General features: G+C 42.3%; 1 protein-coding gene across 3 annotated transcripts in view; it reads right to left on the minus strand.

Annotated features, from left to right (window-relative positions):
• The window catches only part of ADGRF5 (adhesion G protein-coupled receptor F5), a 129,482-nt gene that overhangs the window by 60,734 nt on the left and 43,831 nt on the right, over positions 1 to 24,917 (minus strand). For all 3 annotated transcript variants that reach the window (XM_023545169.2, XM_023545153.2, XM_023545162.2), the window contains exons 2-3: positions 13,556 to 13,681; positions 1,502 to 1,556 (exon numbers count right to left, since the gene is read on the minus strand). In XM_023545169.2, coding sequence (XP_023400937.1) covers positions 1,502 to 1,556; positions 13,556 to 13,657 — 157 coding nt within the window. In that variant the 5' untranslated portion in view covers positions 13,658 to 13,681. The remainder of the gene's footprint in view (positions 1 to 1,501; positions 1,557 to 13,555; positions 13,682 to 24,917) is intronic.

Raw genomic sequence — 24,917 nt, forward strand, 5'->3', positions numbered from 1 at the left:
CAGGAATGCTCCTATGAACTCACAAAGCGGTAGCTATGACAGAGCCATGCACTGTTTTCATTTGTTCACTCATTTACTGAGAAACTGGGTTCTGTGCTTGGGTTACAAAAATAAAGAAGATTTAAGGGAGCTCAAGTCTCCTGGGGATGCAAACAGGAAGCAAAATAATTACAACCCATGGGGACAAATGTTACGACATGGAAACGTATCAAGGGCAATGGGAAACTAGGAAAAGCAGCTTCTTCCTTCCTGGGGGGAGGGGAGTCCCTGGTGGTGCAAATGGTTAACTTGCTTGGCTGCTAACTGAAAGTTTAGAGGTTCTATTCCACTCAGGGGCACCTCAGAAGAAAGACCTGGGGATCTAGGGGTTGCCATGAGTCAGAATTGACTCCATGACAACTGGTTTTTGCTGTCTGGGGAATTGATGGAAGACCTTACAGACAGGAGACCATCTGAATTGAGACATAAAGAGTTCCCCAGACAAGCAAAGGGAGATGAGCACTGTTTGCCAGGGTGGCTGGGGCATCGACTCTGTGAAAGGAACAGGAGATCAGGTGGGAATGGCGTGTGGGATCTTATATGACGTGAGCAGAGGGCTGAAGTTATTCTCAAGGCAATAGGGAAACAATAAAGGTTCTTAAAGATGGAAATAAGAGAAGTGGATTTATGCTTTTGAAAGGTTGCTGTGGTGGAAATAGGAAGATCAGGTCCTAGGAAAATTCAGCCTGTGGACATACATCTGTGTGGGACCCCACATTTGGGACCAGACACCAAGGATGACTGAACAAGTAAGTGCACACAGCTCTCCACCTCCCCAACCCTCCAAACGGGAGATTCCTGTATTTTCCAATCCACTTGTTTGGAGTTTAGTGGGAAAACACCAGGTCTAGAGTCTAAGCTGATACACAAAATAAAGCAACAAAGTGCTGAGTGAGAGAAGTTAAAGGCACAAGGCGGAAGGAAAGCCTGCCGGGTTGAGAGCAGAGAAGCAGGCTTTTTGGTGGTGGTGGAGGGCAGCTGAGCAGAGAGCCACAGGGACATCTGCCGGATATGGGGAATGGTGATGGGCGAGAAAAAGGGGATTGTGATGTATTGCTGGAGTCTCTGGTGGTGCAAACAGTTAACATGCTGGGCTGCTAATTGAAAGGTTGTAGGTTCGAGTCTACCCAGAGGTGCCCCAGAAGAAAGGCCCAGCAGTCTACTTCTGAGAAATCAGCCACTGAAAACACTACAGAGCACAGTCCTACTATGACAGACATGGGGTCACCATGAGTCAGAATCGACTCAATGGCAACTTCTTTTTCTTTTTTAATGTGTTGTTGATTTGTTTTAATAGAGTATAGAGTTCTTTTGTAATTACTTTCAGCAATTGAACTGGACTTCTTGACCCTGATGCTCCTTGGATACTGAACCCCGTGGATCACAATGCTCAAAAAAGTTACAGCAAATGCCATTTGATGGGACTTATTGGAAGAGATTGCCAAAGAATAAGTTTACATACCTGCTCTTCTTTTACTTAGTGGCTCTTCCCCTGCTAGTTCTTGTTCATGAAGAATCTGAAAAAACATTTTAAAGAATTGTAATTAATGTTAGAGAAGTCTTTCAATGTACATTTTAATGCTGAACTCGGGGGTGTAGATTTGGGGTTAGCAGCCTGGTGCCCAGGAGGTACCAGGCAAGCACCAAGTGAAAGTAGGGAAAATGAAATGCAGTCAGCCCTATAACATGACCTGGGCATTCACTTTTTCATAGGCCAGATCCAAGAACAGAAGAAATCACTGTATCTGAGTTTTGCAGAGTTCCTGCGGTTTGGGTCCTGTCAAAAGATACAAATTATGATGTTCTACACTTGCGTTCTTGGCGAAAACTGGAACCCTGAGTCATTCCGATGACCTTTCAGACGAATCTCATGACCTTGTCTCAGCACTCGGCCTGTCCCCACCTCAATATTTCAGCTGCATTAGGGCTGTTTAATCATTGTACATGCTTAAAAATCATTTTCTCTTCTTCTGGTCCTTTTTCTCTTAGATAGTTCTATGGCTGCTTTTTGTAGTAGAGCCGAATCTACATACACAGACTGCCTGGCTATAAGGCTGTGCCACTTCCCAGCTATGTGGACTTGGGGAAGTTACTTATCTTCTTTGAGTCTCAGAGTGCGCACCTCATAGGATCGTTATAAGGATTAAGTGGGCTACAATATGGCACATAACAAGCTCTTAATAAATGGTAGTGACTAGTTCAATGGTTAAGAGCAGGGACTTTGCACCCATTGAATTCAAATTGCAGCTAATAATATGGCTGTGTGACCTTGGTCAAGTCACTTACTCTCTCTGGGCTTCGATTCTCACCTGGGATAAAAATAGACTACCTCGTGAGGTTGTTGTATCAAATGATTAATGAATGAAAGCACCGAGAATAGTTGTGGTTAACAGCAAGTGCTGTTGAGGGACTGGACATCATGCTGCTCTGGGGTGCCATGCACATGGAACACTCCACCTGCACACTGCCACCTGGTTGGTCTTTGTTAAGTTCATCTCCTTTCATCACGTAAGCTCTTTGTTTAAGAACTGACGTGAACTGGCTTTGCTAGTGGAATCTCCCCCAGCTCTGCAGCTGGTAACCAAGCCTTCCCTCAAGCCTTGACCCAATACTGGTTCCTACCTCATCCCTGCCTCGGGGAGGTTTTCCTATGATGTGCTTCCCAATCCAAAATCTTTTCAAAACTCAATACAAGAGCCCCCCACCTTGAAGTCTTCCCAGATAATTCCCCAGGAATCTGTCCTTTAGTGTGAACTCCACATACCTGTGAATATCACCCAAGGCATACTCATTCTGGCATATGTGTGGTCTACCATTACTTGCTAGATATTTCACTTAATAACAATAGCGAAAACAATAATTCCTAAGATTTATTCAACACCCTGTATGGGGCACTGTTCACTACTTGATGTGTGATTACTTATTTCATCTACACAACAATTTCAGCGGTAGGTACTGTTATTATCCACATTTCACTGGTGAGAAAACAGAGGCACAGAGAGGTCAAATAACTTGCCTAAAGTCACACAGCCTTTGGATGGTAGAGCCAAGATTTGAACCCAACTACTGGTTCCAAATTCTACACTTGTCCACCTAGGCATTGGTATCATCTTGTCAGGAAAGACACTGTGGGTTTGTCTTAGTGACCAAGGCTATTTTCTCTGTCTTTCTCTCTTGCCTCCTCCTACTCCTTCCTCCTTTTCAATGACTACTACCCTTGGCTTGGCTCCTCCTCTCCTCTACTAAACGATATTTTTAGGAAAATATCAGAAGTCAGCTATGTACACTTCCATGTGGTACAAAGCTCTGCTGCCAACTAGAAGGTTGACACTTTGAGTCTACTCAGAGGCACCTTGGAAGAAAGGCCTGGTGATCTACTTCTAAAAAAATCAGCCATTGACAACATTATGGATCCAGGTCTACTCTGCAACACATGGGGTCACTATGAGATGGAATCAGCTAGACGGCAACAGGTTTTGGTTTTTGTTTAGGAAGGACAGAGGGACTGTGTACCCGATACTTCGTTGATTTTTTGGAAGGAGTGAAAAGAGGAATGACAGATCAGACTGAAATTTCAAAAATTCAGTTGTTGCTTCATTCTCAATGAAGTTATTTTCGATGTACTTAAACGTGCAGAAACTGAGAGGAGGTCACGGCAATGTATATGTCTGGTTCCTGCCCAGCTTCCTCTGAAGCTACCTTTGGCTCTGTGCCCAGGCAGGCAGTTGGGAGGTTGGAAGGAAAGGATTGTCCACTGCATTCCTGCCTCCCATTCTGCTGGGGCCTGTCAGCGTGGGGAAGCTTTCTCTGTTGCTGGGCTGTGCTTGGAGGACTCAGGCAGCACAGAAGGACGGGATTGCTGATGATCACCCCAGGTCAAGATATTATTCTCTGCGTTTTCCAATGCACTGATGAATTGAGAAGCTGCTGCTTTTAGTTGGACGTGAAGGTCAAGGTATATTTCAGTTCTATCTTGCAGGGTGTTTTGAATCTTTGTGAGGATAATAAACACGTGCCACCACTCTCCCTCCTCCCATCTAGTGCAGTAGGTCCAGGGTGGGTTGCAGAACCCTGCCCTTTTTAACCAGCACATCCCTCAACGTGAGGCCGCCCTTTGACACACATGCATTGCCGTCCTCCTGAATCCTGAGGGTGATCCTCTGGGACCTGCAGGGGCATCTTCTGGAAGTGCCACCTCTACAACCCTGCCACCACCTCCTCCTTCTTTCTTGCTACCTACTGTCTCTCGGTTGTCCAGTGAGGATTCACACTTTTTGTGAGAATACTCACTGTTTATTTTAAGTGGTGCAATCATCAGAGAAAATGGAGAAAACCACAGACTAGTGGAAATGAAGTCTCCGGGGGAGTTAGGTGGATGAAGAATATGCTTGCCCTTCCCAGGACTGAAGTGTGCCGAGGAGAAGGTGTAAAGAGTTGGGCTGTGAGGTCAGGGGGCCTGGATTTGAACAGAGCAAATACTGGAGTCACACCGTGGACTGGATCCCACCACCTCAGCTTCTTCTTTGCTGGAAAAGTCATTCACTCACTCTAAGCCTCAGTTTTTTAAATTATGAAAAATAATACGTCCAGGCCAATGCAACTCATGTGCAGCCACCACCCGAGTGTCAGCGGAGGCTTGCATGTTGCTATGATGCTGAACTGGTTTCCGCAGAGATTCCAGACTAAGATGGACTAGGAAGAAAGGCCTGGTGATCTACTTCCAAAAATCAACCAGTGAAAACTCTATGAATCACAGCAGTCCAATCCACAATGGATCTTGGGGATGGTGCAGGTCTGGGTAGCATTTCTTTCCACTGTGCATAGGTTCGATATGAGTCAGGGCCAACTCCATGGCAGCTAGCAGCAACAACCACCACCACATAAAGAGGTTAGTGGGGTAGCCAGCAGGGGTGCCTGCACACGTGTCCAGCTGCCTCCGCGGGCCCGTCTTGCCCTCCTAGTTCTCATGCTTACCCCAGTTTGGGGAACTGTGGGATGGGGATATTTGCCCTTTTCCTTAAATTCTGGGCGCCGGGTAGAACTCACGAGGGAGCATCTTTCCTGCCAGGGGCCCACGATGCTCAGCTGTGTATCTACTTCAGGCAAAAAAACAGCCTTCAGTGGGCCTGCCTCTGCTTATTTCACTTAGAGGCACCCATATGAGTATTGGAGTGACAATGGCTAGCTCTGGCGGGAATTTCCTGATGACTGAGCTTCAGCTGGAAGAGACAAGGTCATCAATTCCAGGAAATGCCCCACCTGTTGCATATGATGACTTTACAAATAACGTGTGGGGGGGGAGTGTGGGGTGTGTGTGTGGAGTGTGGGGGGGGCTGGGGGTGTGTGTGTGGGTGCATGTGTAGGGTATGTGTGGGAGGGGCGTGTGCGTGGTGTGTATGTGTGGGGCGTGTGTGTGTGTGTGTATGTGTATATGGGTGGGTGGGTGGGTGGCCTGAAGTAGGGGAATGAGAGGTAACTCTTTACATGTGGAAAAGAAAATCCCCAGAGATTTAGGTGACAAAGTCAGTGGTCACCAAGGCCTCAGCTATTGCCAAATCTCACCTCTCTTGGCCAGGGCCCTGTCATTCCTTCCTCTTTTTCTTGACAGGAATCCCCATTTAACATCTGGATCTTTGCCTACACTTACATAACTGGTTTAGCAAGGGTCCTGTTAGAATGTCTTCTCACATATGCATTTATATATACTAGAATAAAAAATAATAACTTCCAATTACTAGGCACTTGCTCTGCACTAGTCACTGTGCCAAGGGTTTCAGGTATGAGATCACTTAACCCTCACAACAAACCAGTGAGGTAGATACTATTATCTTCATTTTATGTAGAGGAAAGAGATTCAAGAAGATGAAACTTGATCAAGGCTCTAAAGCTAGTGAGGCTCAAAGCCTGCCTTTAAACCTTCTCCCTAGGAGTGTAACTTAGCCCCTCTCTCCACCTTTCTACTCACTTCCTGCATCAGAGCACCTGGCAGGAGGACACTGCAGCTGATGGAGGTGTTTGCTAATCTATTTGACAGTTACTGAACATTTTTAGGGAAATATCCTATGAAATTGCAGTTTTGTAGGTCGGAAACAGTCAACTATTGACAATGTTACCTGGTTCCATAACAATAGGATATTTGTATGAAGTAGGTATCAGTCAGCTTTTGGAAGGGTTTCTAGATTTTTTCAAGACATGCGTTCTCTAGGATTCCACCTTAGTCAGTCCATCCCAACAGGCCCGGTGTCAGAAGCCTACTGCTTTTAGGAGGTGAGCGTTAATGAGATCTGGCTGTTTTGTTAATGCTTGCTTGAGATACCTTGAACTAGAGGGCTGATGTGGTGTGACCGTGTTTTGAAAACTCTTGCTTGCAGTATTTTTTTTTTTTTTACTTTTGCCAAAACAATCTAATTTCAATAAGTACATCATAAAAATTTCAAATTAAATACCGCTATAAGAAGGTATCTAACCCAGGACTGATGCCAAAGGCTGCTGACCAAGGCTGTTGAGAATCTGCAGCTTTCTGTTCAAATGTGCGCCTTAGAGCAGTAACAAAGGCAGCTTGTCAGAGATTCAACATCTCGGGGGCCCCACCCCAGATTTACTGAATTGAAGTCTTCATTTTTTTTTTTTAATTGTGCTTTAGATGAAGATTTAGAGAGAAAATTTGTTTGTTATTAAACAATTAACACACATATTGTTTTGTGACATTGGTTGCCAACCCCATGACATGTCAATGCTCACTTATTCTCGACCTTGGGTCCCCATTACCAGATTTCCTGTCCCCTTCTGCTTTCTCATCCTTGATCCTGGGATACTATGCCCATTTAGTCTCGTTTTGTTTTATGGGCCCATGGGAGCCATACCCTGGGAGTTTCTTCAGTCTCTGTCAGACCAGTAAGTCTGGTCATGAAATCTGCGTTTTAAGAAGGTACCCACATTTATACAAAGCCAACAGCCAACATCATCCTAAATGGAGAGAGTCTAAAAGCAATCCCCTTGAGAACAGAAACCAGACAAGGATGCCCTTCATCACCACTCTTATTCAACATTGTGTTGGAAGTCCTAGCCAGAGAAATTAGGCTAGAAAAAGAAATAAAGGCATCCAAATTGGTAAGGAAGAAGTAAAAGTATCCCTATTTGCAGATGATATGATCTTATACACACAAAACCCCAAAGAATCCACAAGAAAACTAATGGAACTAACAGAAGACTTCAGCAAAATTTTAGGATACAGGATAAACATACAAAAATCAGTTGGATTCCTCTATACCATCAAAGAGAATGTCGAAGAGGAAATCGCCAAATCAACACCATTTACAATAGCCCCTAAGAAGATAAAATACTTAGGAATAAATCTAACCAGAGATGTAAAAGACCTATACAAAGAAAGCTACAAGACAGTACAGAAAGAAACCAAAAGAGATCTACGTAAGTGAAAAGACATACCTTGCTCATGGAAAGGAAGACTGAACATTGTGAAAACGTCTATTCTACCCAAAGCGATCTACAGATACAATGCAATCCTGATCCAAATCCCAGCAACATTTTTTTAATGAGCTAGAGAAACAAATCACCAACTTCATATGGGAAAGGAAGAGGCCCTGCATAAGTAAAGCATTACTGAAGAAGAAGAACAAGGTGGGAGGCCTCACACTACCTGATTTTAGAACCTATTATACTGCCACGGTACTTAAAAACAGCCTGATATTGGTACAACAATATCATGGACCAATGGAACATAATTGAGAATCCAGACATAAATTCATCCACTTATGAACAGCTGATATTTGATGAAGGCCCAAAGTCCATTAAATGGGGAAAAGACAGATTCTTTAACAAATGGTGCTGGCCTAACTAGATATCCATTTGCAAAAAAAATGAAACAAGACCCATACCTCAAACCATGCACAAAACTAACACAAAATGGATCAAAGACCTAAGTATAAAATCTAAAATGATAAAGATCATGGAAGAAAAAATAGGGACAATACTAGGAGACCTAATACATGGCATAAACAGATTACAAAGCATAACTGGCAATGCACAAACACCAGAAGAGAAAGCAGATAACTGGAAGCTCCTAAAAATCATACACTTACGCTCATCAAAAGACTTCACCAAAAGATTAAAAAGACAACCTACAGACTGGGGGAAAAAATTTTGGCTATGACATACCTGATCATCATCTAATCTCTAAAATCTACATGAAACTGCAAAACTTCAACCACAAAAGGGCAAATAACTCAATTAAAAAATGAGAAAAGGATATGAACAGACACTTCACCAAAGAAGACATTCAGGCAGCTAACAGATACATGAGGAAATCCTCATGATCATTAGCCATTACAGAAATGCAAATCCAAACTACAATGAGATACCATCTCACCCCAGCGAGGCTAGCATTAATCCAAAAAACACAAAATAATAAATGTTGGAGAGGTTGTGGAGAGACTGGAACACTTATACACTGCTGGTGGGAATGCAAAATGGTACAACCACTTTGGAAACAGATTTGGCGCTTCCTTAAAAAGCCAGAAATAGAAGTACCACACAATCGAGTAATCCCAGTCCTTGGAATATATCCTAGGGAAATAAGAGCCGTCACACGAATAAATACATGCATACACATGTTCATTGCAGCACTGTTCACAATAGCAAAAAGATGGAAACAACCTAGGTGTCCATCAACAGACAAATGGATAAACAAATTATGGTATATTCACACAATGGAATATTACTAAATGATAAAGAACAGTGATGAATCTGTGAAACATCTCATAACACAGATGAATCTGGCATTATGGTGAGTGAAATTAGTCAGATGTAAAAGGACAAATATTGTATGAGACCACTCTTATAAGAACTCAAGAAAAGTTTTAAACGCAGAAGAAAACATTCTTTGATGGTTACAAGGGTGGGAGGCGAGGGAGAGGGGAATTCACTAACTAGACAGTAAACAAGAATCATCTTAGGTTGAAGAGAAGGACAACACACAATACAGGGGAAGTCAACACCACTGAACTAAACCAAAAGCTAAGAAGTTTCCCGAATACAATCAAACACTTTGCGGGACAGTGTAACAGGGGCGGGGGCCCTGGGACCGCGGTTTCAGGGGACATCTAGGTCAATAAGCATAACAAAGTTTATAAAGAAAATGTTCTGCAACCTACTTTGGTGAGTGGTGTCTGGGATCCCAAAAGCTAGCGAGCAGTCATCTAAGATGCATCAATTGCACCTAACCCACCCAGAGCAAAGGAGAATGGAGAACATCAAAGACCCAAAGAAAATATTATGCTAAGAGACAAAAGGGGTCGCATAAACCAGAGACTCCACCAGCCTGAGACCAGAACTAGATGGTGTCCAGCTACCACCAATGACCGCCCTGACCCTGACAGGGAACACAACAGAGTCCCTGATGGAGCAGGAGAAAATGGAGTGCAGAACTCAAAATCTAGTAAAAAGACCAGTCTTAATAGTCTGACTGAGATTGGAGGGACCACAGAAGGCATGGCCCCCAGACTCTCTGTTAACCCAGAACTAAAAAAATTCCTGAAGCCAGTACTTCAGACAAAGAATAGACTGGACTATAAGGCATAAAATGATTACTTGTGAAGATTGTGCTTCTTAGTTCAAGTAGATACACGAGACCAAATGGGCAGTTCCTGTCCGGAGGCGAGATGAGAAGGCAGAAAAGGATAGGAGCTGGTTGAATGGACAGGAAATTCGGGGTGGAAAGGAGGAATGTGCAGTCACATTATAGAGATAGCAACTTGGGTCATATAACAATGTGTGTATTAATTTTTGAACGAGAAACTAACTTGAGGTGTAAACTTTCACCTAAAGCACAAAAAAAAAAAAAAAAGAAGGTCCCCAGGTAACTGTGTGCACACTGAAGTCAGAGAAGCACTGGGCTATATCTTCATACTTCGAAGGCTAGTTATCACCCCATGTCACATTTAAAATGGTAGCTGGGTGGCAGCTCAGGGCATTACAGACTAAGGCAGGCTTAAGCGTACCTTTCCAATGGGGTCCTGGCCCTCTGGGCTGTATGACAATATTATGCCTTGAAGGCAGATCTAGGGAGGAAAAGTGAGGCCCTTTGGGGCAGGTGGTGGGAGCTTCCAGGAAAGCGAAGTTCACATTCCACCAGCAGCCTCTGACCTTACCTCCTGATCAGTCTGTAGCACCAGGCAGATGGAGGGGCTCTTCCGGGGCTTCTACCAGGGCAGAGCTCAGCCACGAACACTAAGAAACTCTGGAACAGATGCAAAGATACCCTGATGCTGAGATCACCTCAGCTCTGACTTCCTGTCCACACTGTTGGATAACCAGAGCTCCACACTGGCCAAGTGAATTCACAGGACGCGTAAATATTTCCCTCTCTATTTGTATGAGCAGGCTGTTGCATGTTACTGTACAGGTTGTACCCTGCCCAAGGGGGTCTGGGAGAAGAGAGAGTGGGAGAGGTGCAACCTGTACCTGGCAAAAGGCTGCATCCCAAGTAGGGGGGGGGGTAGATTTCTTTATCATCTCAAGTGCTGCCAGCACTCTGAAGTCTGAAAGATTTAGATAAGAAACCGTACTAAAAAAAAAAAAAAAAAGCCTCTAGCAAATCCGCCTCAGCTCCTCGTATATATAAAACAACTTTTGGTAAACATCATACATTTTCAGGCACGTAAAAAGATTTTTGTGTCTGCCACTGAAATAAATTTATTGTAAATCCAAAAAGGGCTTAGATTTTAGGAAATCTCTGTTTCAGGGAAGCATTACGTTCATGAAGCCAGAGCAAGCAGTTTACAAAGAGGAAATGCTCAGAAATCAGGTAACCAAAAACAAAACTGCAAAATTAGGAGGTGTGATGGGGGCAGCTAATGGCAATGAATGGGGTAGAGAATAGCCTCCCCCAAATATCCTCCCAAAATTCAGAGGAAAGGCATAGAATGACTAAAGTTATATCTTTTGAATTATAAAATAAAATTTGAAATATGGAACCAGGAGATTGCATCTATATATAGTAGAAATCTAAGAAGAAGAAGAAAAAAAAAGCACGAGAACAATACTTATGACTAAAGAATACAAAAAACTGATGTAAGCCTCACGAAAACCTGATTCAGTATTGAAGGAGTTTATTGCATATAAAAATTAATTAATTAATTAATTTTTAAAGCCTGTATCTATAGGGTCACTATGAGTCCGAATTGGCTCGGCAACATAGGGTTTGGTTTGGTTTGTTAATATATCTATCCGTGTTCTGGTGAAAGTTTTGAATTTCAATAAAAAAAGAAAAAAAAAAAACAGTTTGCTTTTAAAGAACTAAAAATCAGAGCGGCCTTATACTTCTTTTCTATAATGCTAAATATGATAGAAAAGAGTAAAGCAAAAACAGAATTTTGAGTTTTTCTGCACCCAGTCATAAAAGAACACTTCAAAAAGACATTTTAAGATACAAGTGAGTTCAAAAGCTTACAATTGTTCACCGGCCCCCTTTTAAAAAATTATTTGCAAACATGTCTGATTCTCTGAGAGGCGAATCAAAATAAAGAACTCAAGAACAGGGGAGTAAAAAAGTAGTGATTATAAAAGAGCTGGTAGGGAGTGTCAAAACTAGTTGAAATGTGAGTTGAAACGATTATTGAAAAATGCTAAACAAATGTTGCAAACGTCAAAAATAACTCCTGAAAGAAGAGGCATTATATGATGAAAGTAATTCATTAGTTTTGATACCCACAATGATAATGGTGATTATCTCAACCAGAATTTGAAAGCAGCTGGGGCAAGGGAGAGATCACAATAAAGAAGGTATAGGAAAAAATACTAGGTTGAGCCATATGAAATTAATATCTTTGTAGGTTAAAAATAGTCAAATAGTAGTGATTTCATACAGCAGACCCAGTAAAAGCACTGTCAACTCCTCATTTTACCAAAGAGAACACCAACCAATACTGTTTCATTCTTAACAGTGAGAATTAGAGAAAAACGATTTGAAGTGTGTATACATATACACACCTACCTATAAAGGTAGTTTCTAAGAGAATATAAACAGAACGTATACCTTCCAGATAAGGAGCGAAAAACAAACAAAAACCTAGGCCAAACAATGAAAGACACAGAAGCAGAAATAGGAAGAAAGTATAAAAAGTCATTAAACAAAATCCCCAAAGTAAGATCAAGTTTTTAAACCATGACATTAAACGTGAATAAGCTAAAATCTCCTAACTAAACGCAAATGCTCAGATTTGGCTTAAAAGAAAAAAATCACTCAAGCGCTTGTTTATGAAACTCAAACCAAAGTGATATATTAAAGGCTAAACAAAAAAATAAAGGACAAAGATCAGGCAAACACAAATAAAAAAGCAGAATTGACAGCTGGAATAGAAGACAAAGGATTAAAATTAAAAAGTCCTAAGTAGGGCAAAGAGAGGAACGTTATAATGTTAAAATGTGTAACGATAGTGACAAACTCAAGAAAATAACATTGAGATATCTAAAAATACATGAATAGAAAAAAACACTATTAAAGTGTGAGACAATAATAGTGGCAAACATTTACTATGTTCCAGGCACTGTTCTAAGACTCCTAATAAATAAATAAATAATTTATTTATTTATTTGTTATAAATTTATTTATTTACTATAAATAAATAAATAATTTAATTCTCATAACAATGATAGGAAATGAATACTATCATAATCATCATTTTGCAGATGAAGAAAATGAGATACAGAGAGAATTACATTAGTGTCCCAGGATTTCTCAACTAGTAACACATTCCATCTCTGGTGGATAAAGTAGTCAAAATAAGGTATGACTGATTGCATTGGTCTAAGAGGTAGGTGTTTAAACCAACAAAACCGAACCCACTGCCGCCGAGTCGATTCCGACTCATAGCGACCCTATAGGACCGAGTAGAACTGCCCAATAGAGTTTCCGAGGAGCGCCTGGCAGATTTGAATTGCCAACCTCTTGGTTAGCAGCCGTAGCACTTAACCACTACACCACCATCATCCCCTAATTTGTCAGTAAAGGTCCTAGATTATATGTATGGTTCTTTCAGCTCTATCAACCTGTGATTTTAACACACACATATTGATGCCTTTTGAAATGTGTTCTAATCTGGTGTCCAGGTTTAAATGAATTCTTTGAGAACATATGTTCTGCTCAGCGTTCAGTATCTGCTTTATTGTTATTGTTGTTTTCATTTTCACAGAGTGGGAGCTTCAGGCCTAGAAGTTGCAATTTAGTTGACAGAGGAAGCCTAGGGAAATCTCTCTTGAAGTTTCTTTAACTTTCTCTTGATGCCTCTGGAGACTGCAAAGTGTGGCAACTTGTAGCCCAGTAAGTACAACAATGTCCCTTTAAGTTCATCCTTTTTTCCTCCCGCCATTTGCAGTAGTTTCTCAAAGACCCTACAGATTTTTTTGTTTGTTTTATTTTAAAGCATTTTCTGTCTGTGACATTCCCAGGAAACCAGAGAAATATTACAGGGAAAAATATAGAAGGTGTGGATTTACTCACCGAAGGATGAACAATAGGCTCTAAATTCAAGTTCAATGTAGCTTGGGAAAAATAAGTCACAGTAAGTATGAGGCACAAAGTGTTCCTCCCTGGGGACTTCATTGCTTCAGGCTTGAGCTGCCTTGTCTGAAATGGAAATACGATGGATTAGAGAAAGAGCAATTGATTTATTAAACATGGAAAGAGCTAACAGACCCTGTCTTGAAGACAACACTACCTAAGGACTTTTTCACCAGAGGGGGAAGTGGAAGGAATCAACTTCAGAGCGCAATCTCTGCCCCAGACTCTTGGGTGAGGAAATGATAATGCGAGGCGGGGAAGAGGATGGGCGTGGATAGTGAGGATACTACTTGAAAACAGGACAAAGATAGCCGATGTCTGGGCTCAAACATAACAATGATTGTTAGGGTGGCACAGGACTGGGCAGTGTTTCATTCTGTTGTTCACTGGGTCACTGTAAGTCAGAACCGAGTCGACAGCATCTAACAACGACAACACTAATATCATAATATATCCCATCATATACATGTTGATTTTTTAATAGTTATTTCTTTATAATGCTGGTGATGAAAACAGTTGTTTGTGTGAATGGCCAGATTAATTATTGTTGCAATTAAAAAGTAGAGGATCACTGAGAATAATGCCAAACCCAGTAGGCCTGAAGATCAGGGTGAACTACTTTATGCAGACTCCTTTCCTTACTAGGTAAGAGGCAGAAGACATGGGTTAGGATACAGGATTATTCTAAACTAACTGTGCATTCTCAAGTAAATCATTTATCTTCTCTAAATCCAAGTGCTCCATCCAGGAAATGGGGATAATTTTACCGGCTCTAATTCCCTCATAGAGTTTTCTGAAGCTCAAACGAGATTAAACCAAAAAAACCAAACCCGTTGCCGTCAAGTAGATTCCGACTCATAGTAACCCTATAGGATACAGTAGAACTGTCCCATAGAGTTTCCAAGGAGCAGCTGGTGGATTCGAATGGCTGACCCTTTGGTTAGCAGCCCAGCTCTTAACCACTATGCCACCAGGGCTCCCAAATGAGGTTACCTAGGTGAAAACGCCTGTCTACCATGAAGAGCCGCACAGATGCAGCCTGCAGTGATTACCACCCTGACTGTCAGCGGGATCCACAGAACAACCGTCAGGAAGGGCAGGCCTTGGCTGAGGTGGTGCGAGAGCACCAGGGAGCCTGCCTGAAATAACACACCGATGACAGCCAAGATTTACGTGTTAGGGGAGATTGTATTTCAGTCTTCACCTGCCGGCTGTCTCCTTTTCCTCTTCCCTAATAGAAAAGAGGGACACATAGGACCTTGGAAAACTGACCCAATTTACAATTTTGGCAAGCAAATACATTTTTAAAATTCTGCAACCCAATGGTTTTGGGAAATGCTTTGCAGTTTAAGTTACAGGAATGGATATTTGTCACCAGATGTGTCTGCTATAGGGAAATTATAGCAATTCATTGATTAGTGCTCTATTAGAAGTTTTTCCTCCCTTCTAGAAAGGGAGTAGGGTTTTGTACACAACAGGCTAATTTAGCCTGATGATAGCAACTGTTCCTGGAATGAATCCAATATTTAGGAGGCAACTGAATCATATCAAGTCCCAACTTAGTGCATTGTACTAAACCTGCTGCTGTTGAGTCGATTCTGACTCATAAGGACCCTACGGGACAGAGCGGAACTGCCCCACAGGGTTTCCAAGGAGCGACTAGTGGATTCGAACTGCCAACCTTTAGGTTAGCAGTTGAGCTCTTAACCACTGTGCCACCAGGGCTGCTTATTGCAGTCAGTCAAATAGGTGCGACTTAGTAGTGACTGAAGAGTCAATGAGCCTCCCTAAGTACCTGACTCCCAGGAAGGAGCCTAGCACTGGAGCGCCTGGAGCTGGCTCCATATCTTTCCACCACTTCCAATTGTTGGCAGCATGTCCTTTTTTGTCATTTAGCAAGAATTATAGTGTCCCCAACTGGTCCTTTTGTATAGGCCACTGGCCAATATCACTGCCCCTTCTTTTTTCCCCAAATGACAATTCTTCTTATATTGATTAAACTGACATTCTCATCTCTGTTGCTGAATTTGGTGACAATAAAATCACAAATCAAAAGAAACAGAGACGTGGGGAGGATGCCACCATGGAGGGAGACGTCCTCTGGATACGGAGGAACAATATACAGTTGTCACTCACGCAGCACACGCAAAGGCAAGGGCTCCTCCACTGGAAAGAAAAGAGGCTGCCACCACTTTTGGAGGGAGGTAGTATTCGAAATATTTCCCAACCAATACGGCATGGGTCTGATGGATTGGAACAGTGGAACTGGCTGAACATCAACTCAGCTTTGGCACTGCTGCTACATTTTGGAGGAGACCCTAAGACAAACTTTTATTACCTACATAAATCCTCCAGCTCACAACTGTTCTTACCTGGGGAGAGAGCCCGTGAAATTTATTTACTTGGCTAATGGGAAAAAGGAATCCATATTTATCCAGTTAAAAGCATGGAGCGGCCTCCCACATTAAAGGAAATGTGTCTTTAGTACTAGTACCAATTGCCTTCAAGTCAGCTCCAACTCATTGTGACCCCATGTGTGCCAGAGTAGAAGTGTGCTCCGTAGGGTTTTCAGAGGCTGGTTTTTTGGAAGTAGATCGCCAGGCCTTTCTTTCAAGGTGGAGTAAAACTTCCAACCTTTCCTTTAGCCTGCAAACCTTTGCACCATCCAGGGATTCCATGTCTTCAGTATATTGTAAATCCCATAGAAGTTTATATTTATTCTAAAATTCCTGCAGTAAAAGGCAGACAGACAAAGACTGAGAGACGCAGAGAGAGACAGAGTAAGAGAGAGAAAACTATCTGATGTCATTCCCAATTTCCTTCCCTATTTAAATGAAAATCCTGGACACCTCCTTCTAAAACTTGCCAACTTGTGTGAACTCTCTGTATCTTAGAAATCGCTGGGGACTATGACTTAATCCTCAGTATTAACTCTGTGGTGCTGAGCAACTTCCTTGTCTCCTCTGGCTCTTTTCCTGTCTGTTAAGCGAGAAGAGAGGAAGGGAAAATAAAGGATGCCCTGACATCATATGCCAGGAATGAGTCGCTGGGATTCTCAGCAGCATCAGATTTTGAGAATGAAGGGTCTGTGTTCCTTGAAGCAGTCAATGACAATATTATTTTGCAGAGTGATTACGCACCAGTAACTATCATTGTGCAAGTGGCCTGAAACACATCAGGGAACTGCCCTCCAAAACCTCAGAAACACCAGTGCTTAAGGTCACCCCTTTTCTTGGAAACACTCCGTTGGCCCTGACCTGCCCAGACTTTGTTGAGGGATGGAGGATGGGAGGGAGTAAATGGGTCTGTGTGCCTTGCAAAGTTCAAAGCATGTTCACAAAATGGCTACATCTTTGAGGTCTGATGACCCACTGTGTCAGCATCAGACTGTGACTCCAAGTTCTTCCCAAACAGGGCAGTAGTGGAATTCTCTGCGGAAATGATTTAGCTCTGTTTTCCTGTGCTCTCTGGATCCTCGGCCCGCTCTCCTCTGGGAAGTCCAGCCTATGATACTCCCCTTGGATTCTCCTGGGGAGTGGGAAGGTAAGACATGGAAAGGAGGGCAGCCCAAGCTCCACCAGCCTCTGCCCAGGTGCCTCCTCCTTCCTCCAGTGCAGGGCTCTGCTCCTGGCTTGAGTCCAACACACAGCTCCTCTCCTTAACGTTCCTAGATACTAACACCTTGGAAGGAAGTTTCCTGGAGTATTGTGCATCACCTGCTTCACTGTGTCTTATCCCTGGCTGCACATCAGAACAATCACCCAGGGGGTTTTTGTTTTAATACCACCCCAGACCAATTGAATTAGAATCTCTGGGGGCGATGGCTGTAGCTACCTCAGTTGCTTCTGATGCACAGGGAGGTTTGAGGTCTCCAGATCCACCTTTATTTACCACTGCATTCATCTCTCCATATTCCCCTGCCCACTCCTGGCACCTTCCATCACCAGCTGATAACTCTCCCTCTGCTAAAGAGGCTACAGAGAAATAGAACCTCGAGAAGGATGCATTAAGATGCATCAGTGTTTGATGAATGAATGGATTAATGGAAATACAGACTCAGTGGTGATCTACCCAATATTTCTTGATGAAATTCAATAGCCTAGGCTGTTATTTGAGATTATGTTATATGTCTCATACAAAATAAATTTGCCGCACATTTTCCAACCAATAAATGTAGAGCACTTTCTAAAAGCCGAAAATTGTGTAATGCATTCCTAAATTGAATCATGGTCCTTGTCCTCAAGAAGCTTTCAATCTAGTTGGAAAGGCATGAAACATACAAAGCAATTAAAGAAAGGTATAAGGTTACTAAATGTCTGCTATGTACCGGGCTCTATGCTAAGTGCAATAAATAAGTTATTTCACTTAATTTACCTCTTATAATAACCCTATGCAGTGTGTATTTTAATCCCAATTTGTAGAAAAGAAAACGAAGTCTTGAGAGGTTAAAGGACTTAACCCAGGCCACCCAGCTAGTAAGTAACAAAGTGAGATCTGACCACAAGTTGGCCTATCTCCAAAGTGAGCTGCAGTGTACAAATGATAAGTGTGACCGAAGACTAGAAAGGGCTGGGAGATGGGCAAGCTCTGGAGTGACCAGGGCAAGGTTTAACAAGGAACAGGGTCTCTGGCCAGACCTTGAAGGATGGGCAATGTTTCAGTGGCCATGGGGAAATAAAAGGCAACAGCGTAAGTAGAGGTAGTTTTCTCTATTTTAAAGGGAAAAAAAGCGGTGCAAAAAAGGTGATGTTTAGCAGTTACCTTCAGCAAATTGCCCAAACTTGTATAGTAGGCTCAGCTATGGTGTCGGGAAGGCATTAGTTTCCTGAGCACCCCTGGGACCACCCAGGGGGAGAATTTCCTTCATATTCTGTGTGTCACCAAAGAAGTCAGAGTTGTTTTTGCTCTGACTTGGAGGGAGAGTGAATGTGATGGCTTTAGGGCTCAGGTGATTCCTGCCTTCCTGTAACAGAATATAGTAGAAAGGTCACAGCTTTGAAGTCAAACAAGCTTGCATTCTAGTTCCAAGCTCCACCACTTAATAACCATGGGCAGGACACTCAACCTTGTTGAGCCTCAGTTTCCTGATTTGTGTAATGAGGACCATAGCGCCTGCTTTGCAGTGTATTGTAAAGGTCAGAGATCATATCTATGAAGCAAGAAGCACAAAAGGGCCTGGGGATAGTTAGAATTCAATTAAAATGATACCTCTTTTTATTTTTAGTATTTAAAAAGGGTGACCGTGACCCTCAGGTCTGTCGTTCAATATTTATCAAGTGTTTATTCTGTGCATGTTTCTGCCAAAATTAAAAAAGGAATTCTTGGTGCGTGTGATAGTATGTCTTAACAGAGCATAAAAATATACACCGTCAGAATCAGAACTCAAATCAGAGTTCACAGTACTTGTATTTGTTGAGCACTTACTATAGGCACTGAACTACCTGTTGCATTTATCCACCCATTTCTTCACTGCCCCTCACATGCACCAAGGCTTCTAGTTTTTTCCACCTTGCCCCGTCATCTCCATGGATGTAAGACTGATCTTCCTGAAGCACCGTTCTCACTGCATCGCTCCCTGTTCAGCTCCCCACTGCTTCCAGGATGAAGAGAATCACTTTCACTGGTATTCAAGGCCCTCTGTGACCTGGCTTTTCTTTTTAAGAGAGACTGTTTTTAATAAACATTAACACATGGGATCACCATGAGTTGGAACAAGTCAATGGCAACTAACAACAACCACGTTTTCACTAGGGAAGCTATCTAAAATATTGCCAGAGATTTTTCAGTGTTCATGCAAAAGTACAAAAACAGAAACTAGTCTTTGTGAATTCATCCTGAGGGGGAGAGGTAGTTATTATTGCTAACCTATTTTTTTAGTGTTTGGCAAAACCGAAATAATCCTGCCACTTATTTGGTTTGTTAATCTCCTTCTCTTACTGCCCCCCATCTCTAGGCAAATCACTGCATATCCAAATTCTATCTGTCTGTCAGGATGGTGGGTTCCCTGGTCTGTCTGGCTACAAATAGTCCCTCTTTCCCCTGAACCCCCATACTTAATCTAAGCCCTTAGTCTTCCTACTTGTATTATACTATTGTTGTAAGTATTACATGAGGTAAATCTATTTATTCCCTCACTCATCTATTCATTTGTATATTAAATCACTGGGCAAATATTTAGTAAGTCCTACTATGTGTCGGGGAAACCCTGGTGGTGTAGTGGTTAAGAGCTACGGCTGCTAACCATAAAGGTCGGCAGTTCGAATCTACCAGGTGCTCCTTGGAAACCCTATGGGGCAGTTCTACTCTGTCCTATAGGGTCACTATAAGTCAGAATTGACTCAATGGCAACAGGTTTTTTGACTATGTGTCAGGAGCCTGGTGTTGTAGTGGTTAAGAACTCAGCTGCTAACCAAAACGTCGGCAGTTCAAATCCACCAGCCATCTTGGAAACCCTATGCGGCAGTTCTACTCTGTCCTGTAGGGTTGCTAGGAGTCAGATGAGACTAGACAGCACCTAATAACACCAACAACTATGTGTCAAAAAGCCGTGGTGCCACAGCAGTTAAAGCACTCTGCTGCTTACTGAAATGTCGGTGGTTTGAACCCACCAGCAGCATCCTGGGAGAAAAATGTGACAATCTGCTTCTGTAAAATATAACAGGCTTGAAACACCCATGAGGTGTTCTATGCTGTCCTACAGGGTCATAGGGTCACTATGAGTTAGAATCAACTCCACAGCAACCAGCTTTTTTTTTTTTTTGGCTTCACTAAGTGCCAGCTACTCCACTGTTGTTAGGTGCTGTCAAGTCAGTTCCTACTCATAGCGACCCCATGCACAAACAGAACAAAACATTGCCTGGTCCTGTGGCATCCTTACAATTGTTGTTATGCTTGAGCTCATTGTTGCAGCCACTGTGTCAATCCAACTTGTTGAGGGTCTTCCTCTTTTCCGCTGACCCTGTACTTTACCAAGCATAATTTCTTTCTCCAGGGACTGATCCCTCCTGACAACATGTTCCAAGTATGTAAGATGCAGTCTCACCATCCTTGCTTCTAAGGAGCATTCTGGTTGTACTTCTTCCAAGACAGATTTGTTTGTTCTTTTGGCAGTCTGTGGTATATTCAATATTCTTCTCCAACACCACAGTTCAAAGGCATCAACTCTTCTTCGGTCTTGCTTATTCATTGTCCAGCTTTCACATGCATATGATGTGATTGGAAATACCATGGGTAGTTACTCCACTAGGTGCTGGGAAATAGCAGTTAACAAGAAAGATATGATCCTTGTCTTCATAGAGCTTAGACACAGTGACTCCAAACTTTAATAACTAACATCATTAAAGGATCAATTACTCAATTCACTGTTTAATAATCTTAATACTAATATTGGTTGAGAACTTACTAGGTACCAGGCATTGAACTGAACACTGCCCTGTATTAAATCATTTAATCCACACAACAATTCCAATCAAGTAGCTCTAGTATGATATGTAATTAACTGTGCCATGGAAAGATTAAACAAGTTGTCCAAGATCATGAAGCTGGTGAGTAGGAGAGCCAGAGTTTAAACCTAGGAAGTTTAATCCAGAGCCTACCCTTTAACTACTGTGCTCAACTGTCTAGTAAAGCCCATAGCAAAGATACAAGATCTAGGCTTGGGTGTTTACGGAAAGTGTCCCTGAGGAAGTATTTAATTGAGCTGAATTTGAAGCATGAGTTGGACTGAGCTAAGAAAAGGAGGCAGGAGGAGGGGATGGAGCAAGTGGAGGAGGAGCGTAAGGTCCTAAGTCATTGGTTGATAATTTAAGTTCCCTGAGATGGTGGAGAGGCGATGGGGACCAGAGCCAGTTGGAGGAACTGGTCTAAGATGAAAGACGAGGCAGCTGATCCATGAGAGAGGAGGGACGGAAAAGAGGACGGATGCAGTCATGTGGTGGGATGTTGAAACAGTTCCCATCTGAGGGCCTCTTTCTCTCTGAATTTGGAGGCAAGGCCCCTCTGAGGGTGAAGTAAGAACACAGCGGGTTAGAGGCTGGAGGACAGCGAACTTCTGAAATAGTCATGCTGGAGAAGCAGATCAAGTTGACAAAGAAAGACAGTAGCAACCTGGGCATTATTAAAGGCCCAGCTGAGTTTGGAGACCAAAGAATTCAATCTTCCCACATCTAAACTGCTTAGCTTAGTGTGCCAGGCCCAGCAGGTGCTGTCGTATGCAGAGCTTTCTTTTTAACAAAGGAACTACGTGCATTGAATGCTGGTTTATCAAGCAAAGCTAAGACCAACTACTAATCCTTGGCTTGTGAATGGTTAACTGGACAAGTTATTGTACCGTTCTAAAGAAGCCAAGGGTATGCCCATGTTCTAGGGCACAGACTACATGCTCATGCAGCTGTTTTTTATATAAGTACTTCTGATCAAAATAGAGGCTGGTGGTCCAGAGGCTAGATAAGGACAAAGTAAATAGGCCCTTATGCTAGATGTACACTAGTTCTGCTATACTGCGCTACTAGAAAATTATTCAAAGCAGAGTTCCTCTTGCTGGTGAATGATGAGTGGGACCACCAAATTTCAGGGGGACTATTTTTTTTTTTTTTATCACACTTGGTACTATGAGACAGAGTAGAATCAATGGCAACTTGTTGGTGGGTTATCATTGCAAATATTTCTGTTATTATTACTCTTTGGTCACCTCCCTGAGGCATAAGGTTGCAATAAGAAGATTGCATGTCATCGATAACCTCCCCAAACCCTCAAATGTAACTTTAAGAACCTGGTTTCACGTACCTGTATTTTCAACTGCAAAGGTGATAGGACTTATCTTTGCTGACGTTATTTAATTCAATGATTTATCTCTTGCACATGCAGAACCACAAGCTAAATATTTACTTAAAGCAAACATGAAACACAATGCCAATTAAAGAACTGTCTTAAGAAAAAAAAATTTTTTTTCTATTTAATTTTCGTTTGCCTGGAAATAAGGTCCCTCAGCAGCTTTGTGTCAGGGTGGCTCAGTACTATCAGATTACAAAGGGACATTTATTTGTACACAATGGGGTCAAGTTTTCCAAAACACACTGCACATGTGTGCAGTGTTGATAACCTTTTACCCTTCATTTCTTCTTGTAAGTCACTGGGGGATTTAACCTTTAAGCAAAAGATTGCCATCTTTATGGAAACATTAAGTTCCTAACTCTGCTCTTATCTAGTCTATCTTGCTAGTTTAATTTACCATGTGAAGGGATTTCTCTGAGCCCTGACAAAACAATGCTAGGGGAGCATGCCAATTGCAGACTGAGGGTAGTAGCCCTGTCGTTGGCTGCATCAGAGGGCTTGGGTTCAGGTCCAAGCACTACGGTTCTATGGTTCTACTGCTTATTGGGTGACTTCAGAGTAATACTGGAAGGTGGAGCACAGGGCATTTTTAGGGAATGAAACTATTCTGCAGGACACTATAGTGATGGATGTGTGAGATTACACATTTGTCAAAAGCCCATAGGACTGTAAAATGCAAAGAGTGAACCCTACTGTAAACTATAGACTTCAGTTAATAATAATATATCAGTATTGGTTTATCAGTTATAACACATGTATCAAACGAATGCAAGGTATTAATAATAGGAGAAACTCTTCAGGGGAGAGACGGGAGATAATGGGTATATGGGAACTCTATAAACCTAAAACTGCTCAAAAAATAAAGTCTATTAAAAATAATACTAATGGAGTATTTTTTAATAGTAATAACTGACCAATCAGAACCACCTCTGGCTGCTGTTCAGGCTCTAGGGCCTGGGGACCTCCTACTGGGCCAGACTAACAATCTTGTTGAATAATGGGAGGCCTGTAGGGGAGCCCAAGAGGCGGGGCTGGGTGACTGAGGCAGAGGCGGGAGAGTACCTGGGCTACTGAGGGGCTCGAGGCAGCAGTGATATAGCACATGGTTTAAAAGCATTCCAACATTTTAGCAATTGGCAGGACCGTCTTGGCCCTCTGTGATTCCCCCTTTCATTATCTCTTCCTCTCCATCTCCCTGAGACCAGACTTCGCTGTTCCTGGTCAGTCACTTACTTCTCTTAATGTTCATTTCTCTCTCAGGAAAATGGTTAATGTATAACACTCAAGAATTTTGTTAGATTTTAAGAATAATGTGTAGGCTACTCAAAAAGAAAAAAAAAAAGCATTATTCTTTTTTTTCTCTAAATATATGATAATCTGAGAAGCCATTGCAGTTCCAAGATTTCCTTAATCTGGATAATCTGGTTTTAAATCCCTGCCTCATTACAAAAAGTATTTTATAACATCATCATTGATGGCCTAATTGACAAACCTAATAACATTCTCTAGTCCTGGTTCTTCCTGGCTTCTTGGCAGTATCTGACACCATTTACTGCTTCCTCTTTTGTGACACTCTCTTTTCCCTTTGGTTTGAGATTCAAGTCTATCCAGAGGCACCTTGCGAGAAAGGCCTGGTGACCTACTTCTGAAAAATCAGCCATTGAAAATGCTACGGAGCACAGTTCTGCTCTGACCATATGGGTTCACCATGAGCCAGAGCAAACTCAATGGCAACTCTTGTTTGATTCTTTGCCCTTTTCTAGTTCACTCACCTCACCAGTTACTGCTCCTTCTCTGTCTCCTTCAATAAGCTCTCCTCATCTACATGCAACCTCCTTACTGTGGGCCCTGACCAATATCTCTTTCTTATCCTTGACGTTCTCTCTTGATACCCTTGCTCTTAGGGAGCTTGTCTATTTTCATAGTCTTAATTATCAATTTATGTGATAATCCTAAAATTTTATTTCCACCCTGACCTCTCTGCTAAGTGTTAGGAACAGCTCTCCAACTGTACTGTTTCCACCTGGGTCTAAATTCAGCTCATCTAAAATTGAACTTGTTGTCTTCTTTCCCACTGCTGCCCTCAATCCCATCTCTTCCCAGATTTACCAACTGCTCACTTCTTTCTCCAGTTCACCCACAGGCATTCTTGGACACAAGAGGTGAGGGCAGGGGTGGGAGCAATGATTCAACCAGACTCTAAGTCCTGTTACTACCTCCACTGTGGATGCTCTCATAGCTTCCTCTTCTTTCCCTGGCCATTACCTTCATTTGGATGTTATCAACCCACATCTGGATGGATGCAGTAATATGAATGGGTCCCCTTCCTCCTTTCTTCCTCATCCAATAATCAAACACATCAGCAGTTGATTAATTTGCCTAGAACAGTAGTTTTCATAGATTGCCAATATATCATATTCTAATTCTTTAAACATTTTCAAATTCCCAGAAGATATTTGAGCTAATTCAC

This window comes from Loxodonta africana, chromosome 1 (assembly GCF_030014295.1).
Source record: "Loxodonta africana isolate mLoxAfr1 chromosome 1, mLoxAfr1.hap2, whole genome shotgun sequence".
NCBI classification, from domain to species: domain Eukaryota; kingdom Metazoa; phylum Chordata; class Mammalia; order Proboscidea; family Elephantidae; genus Loxodonta; species Loxodonta africana.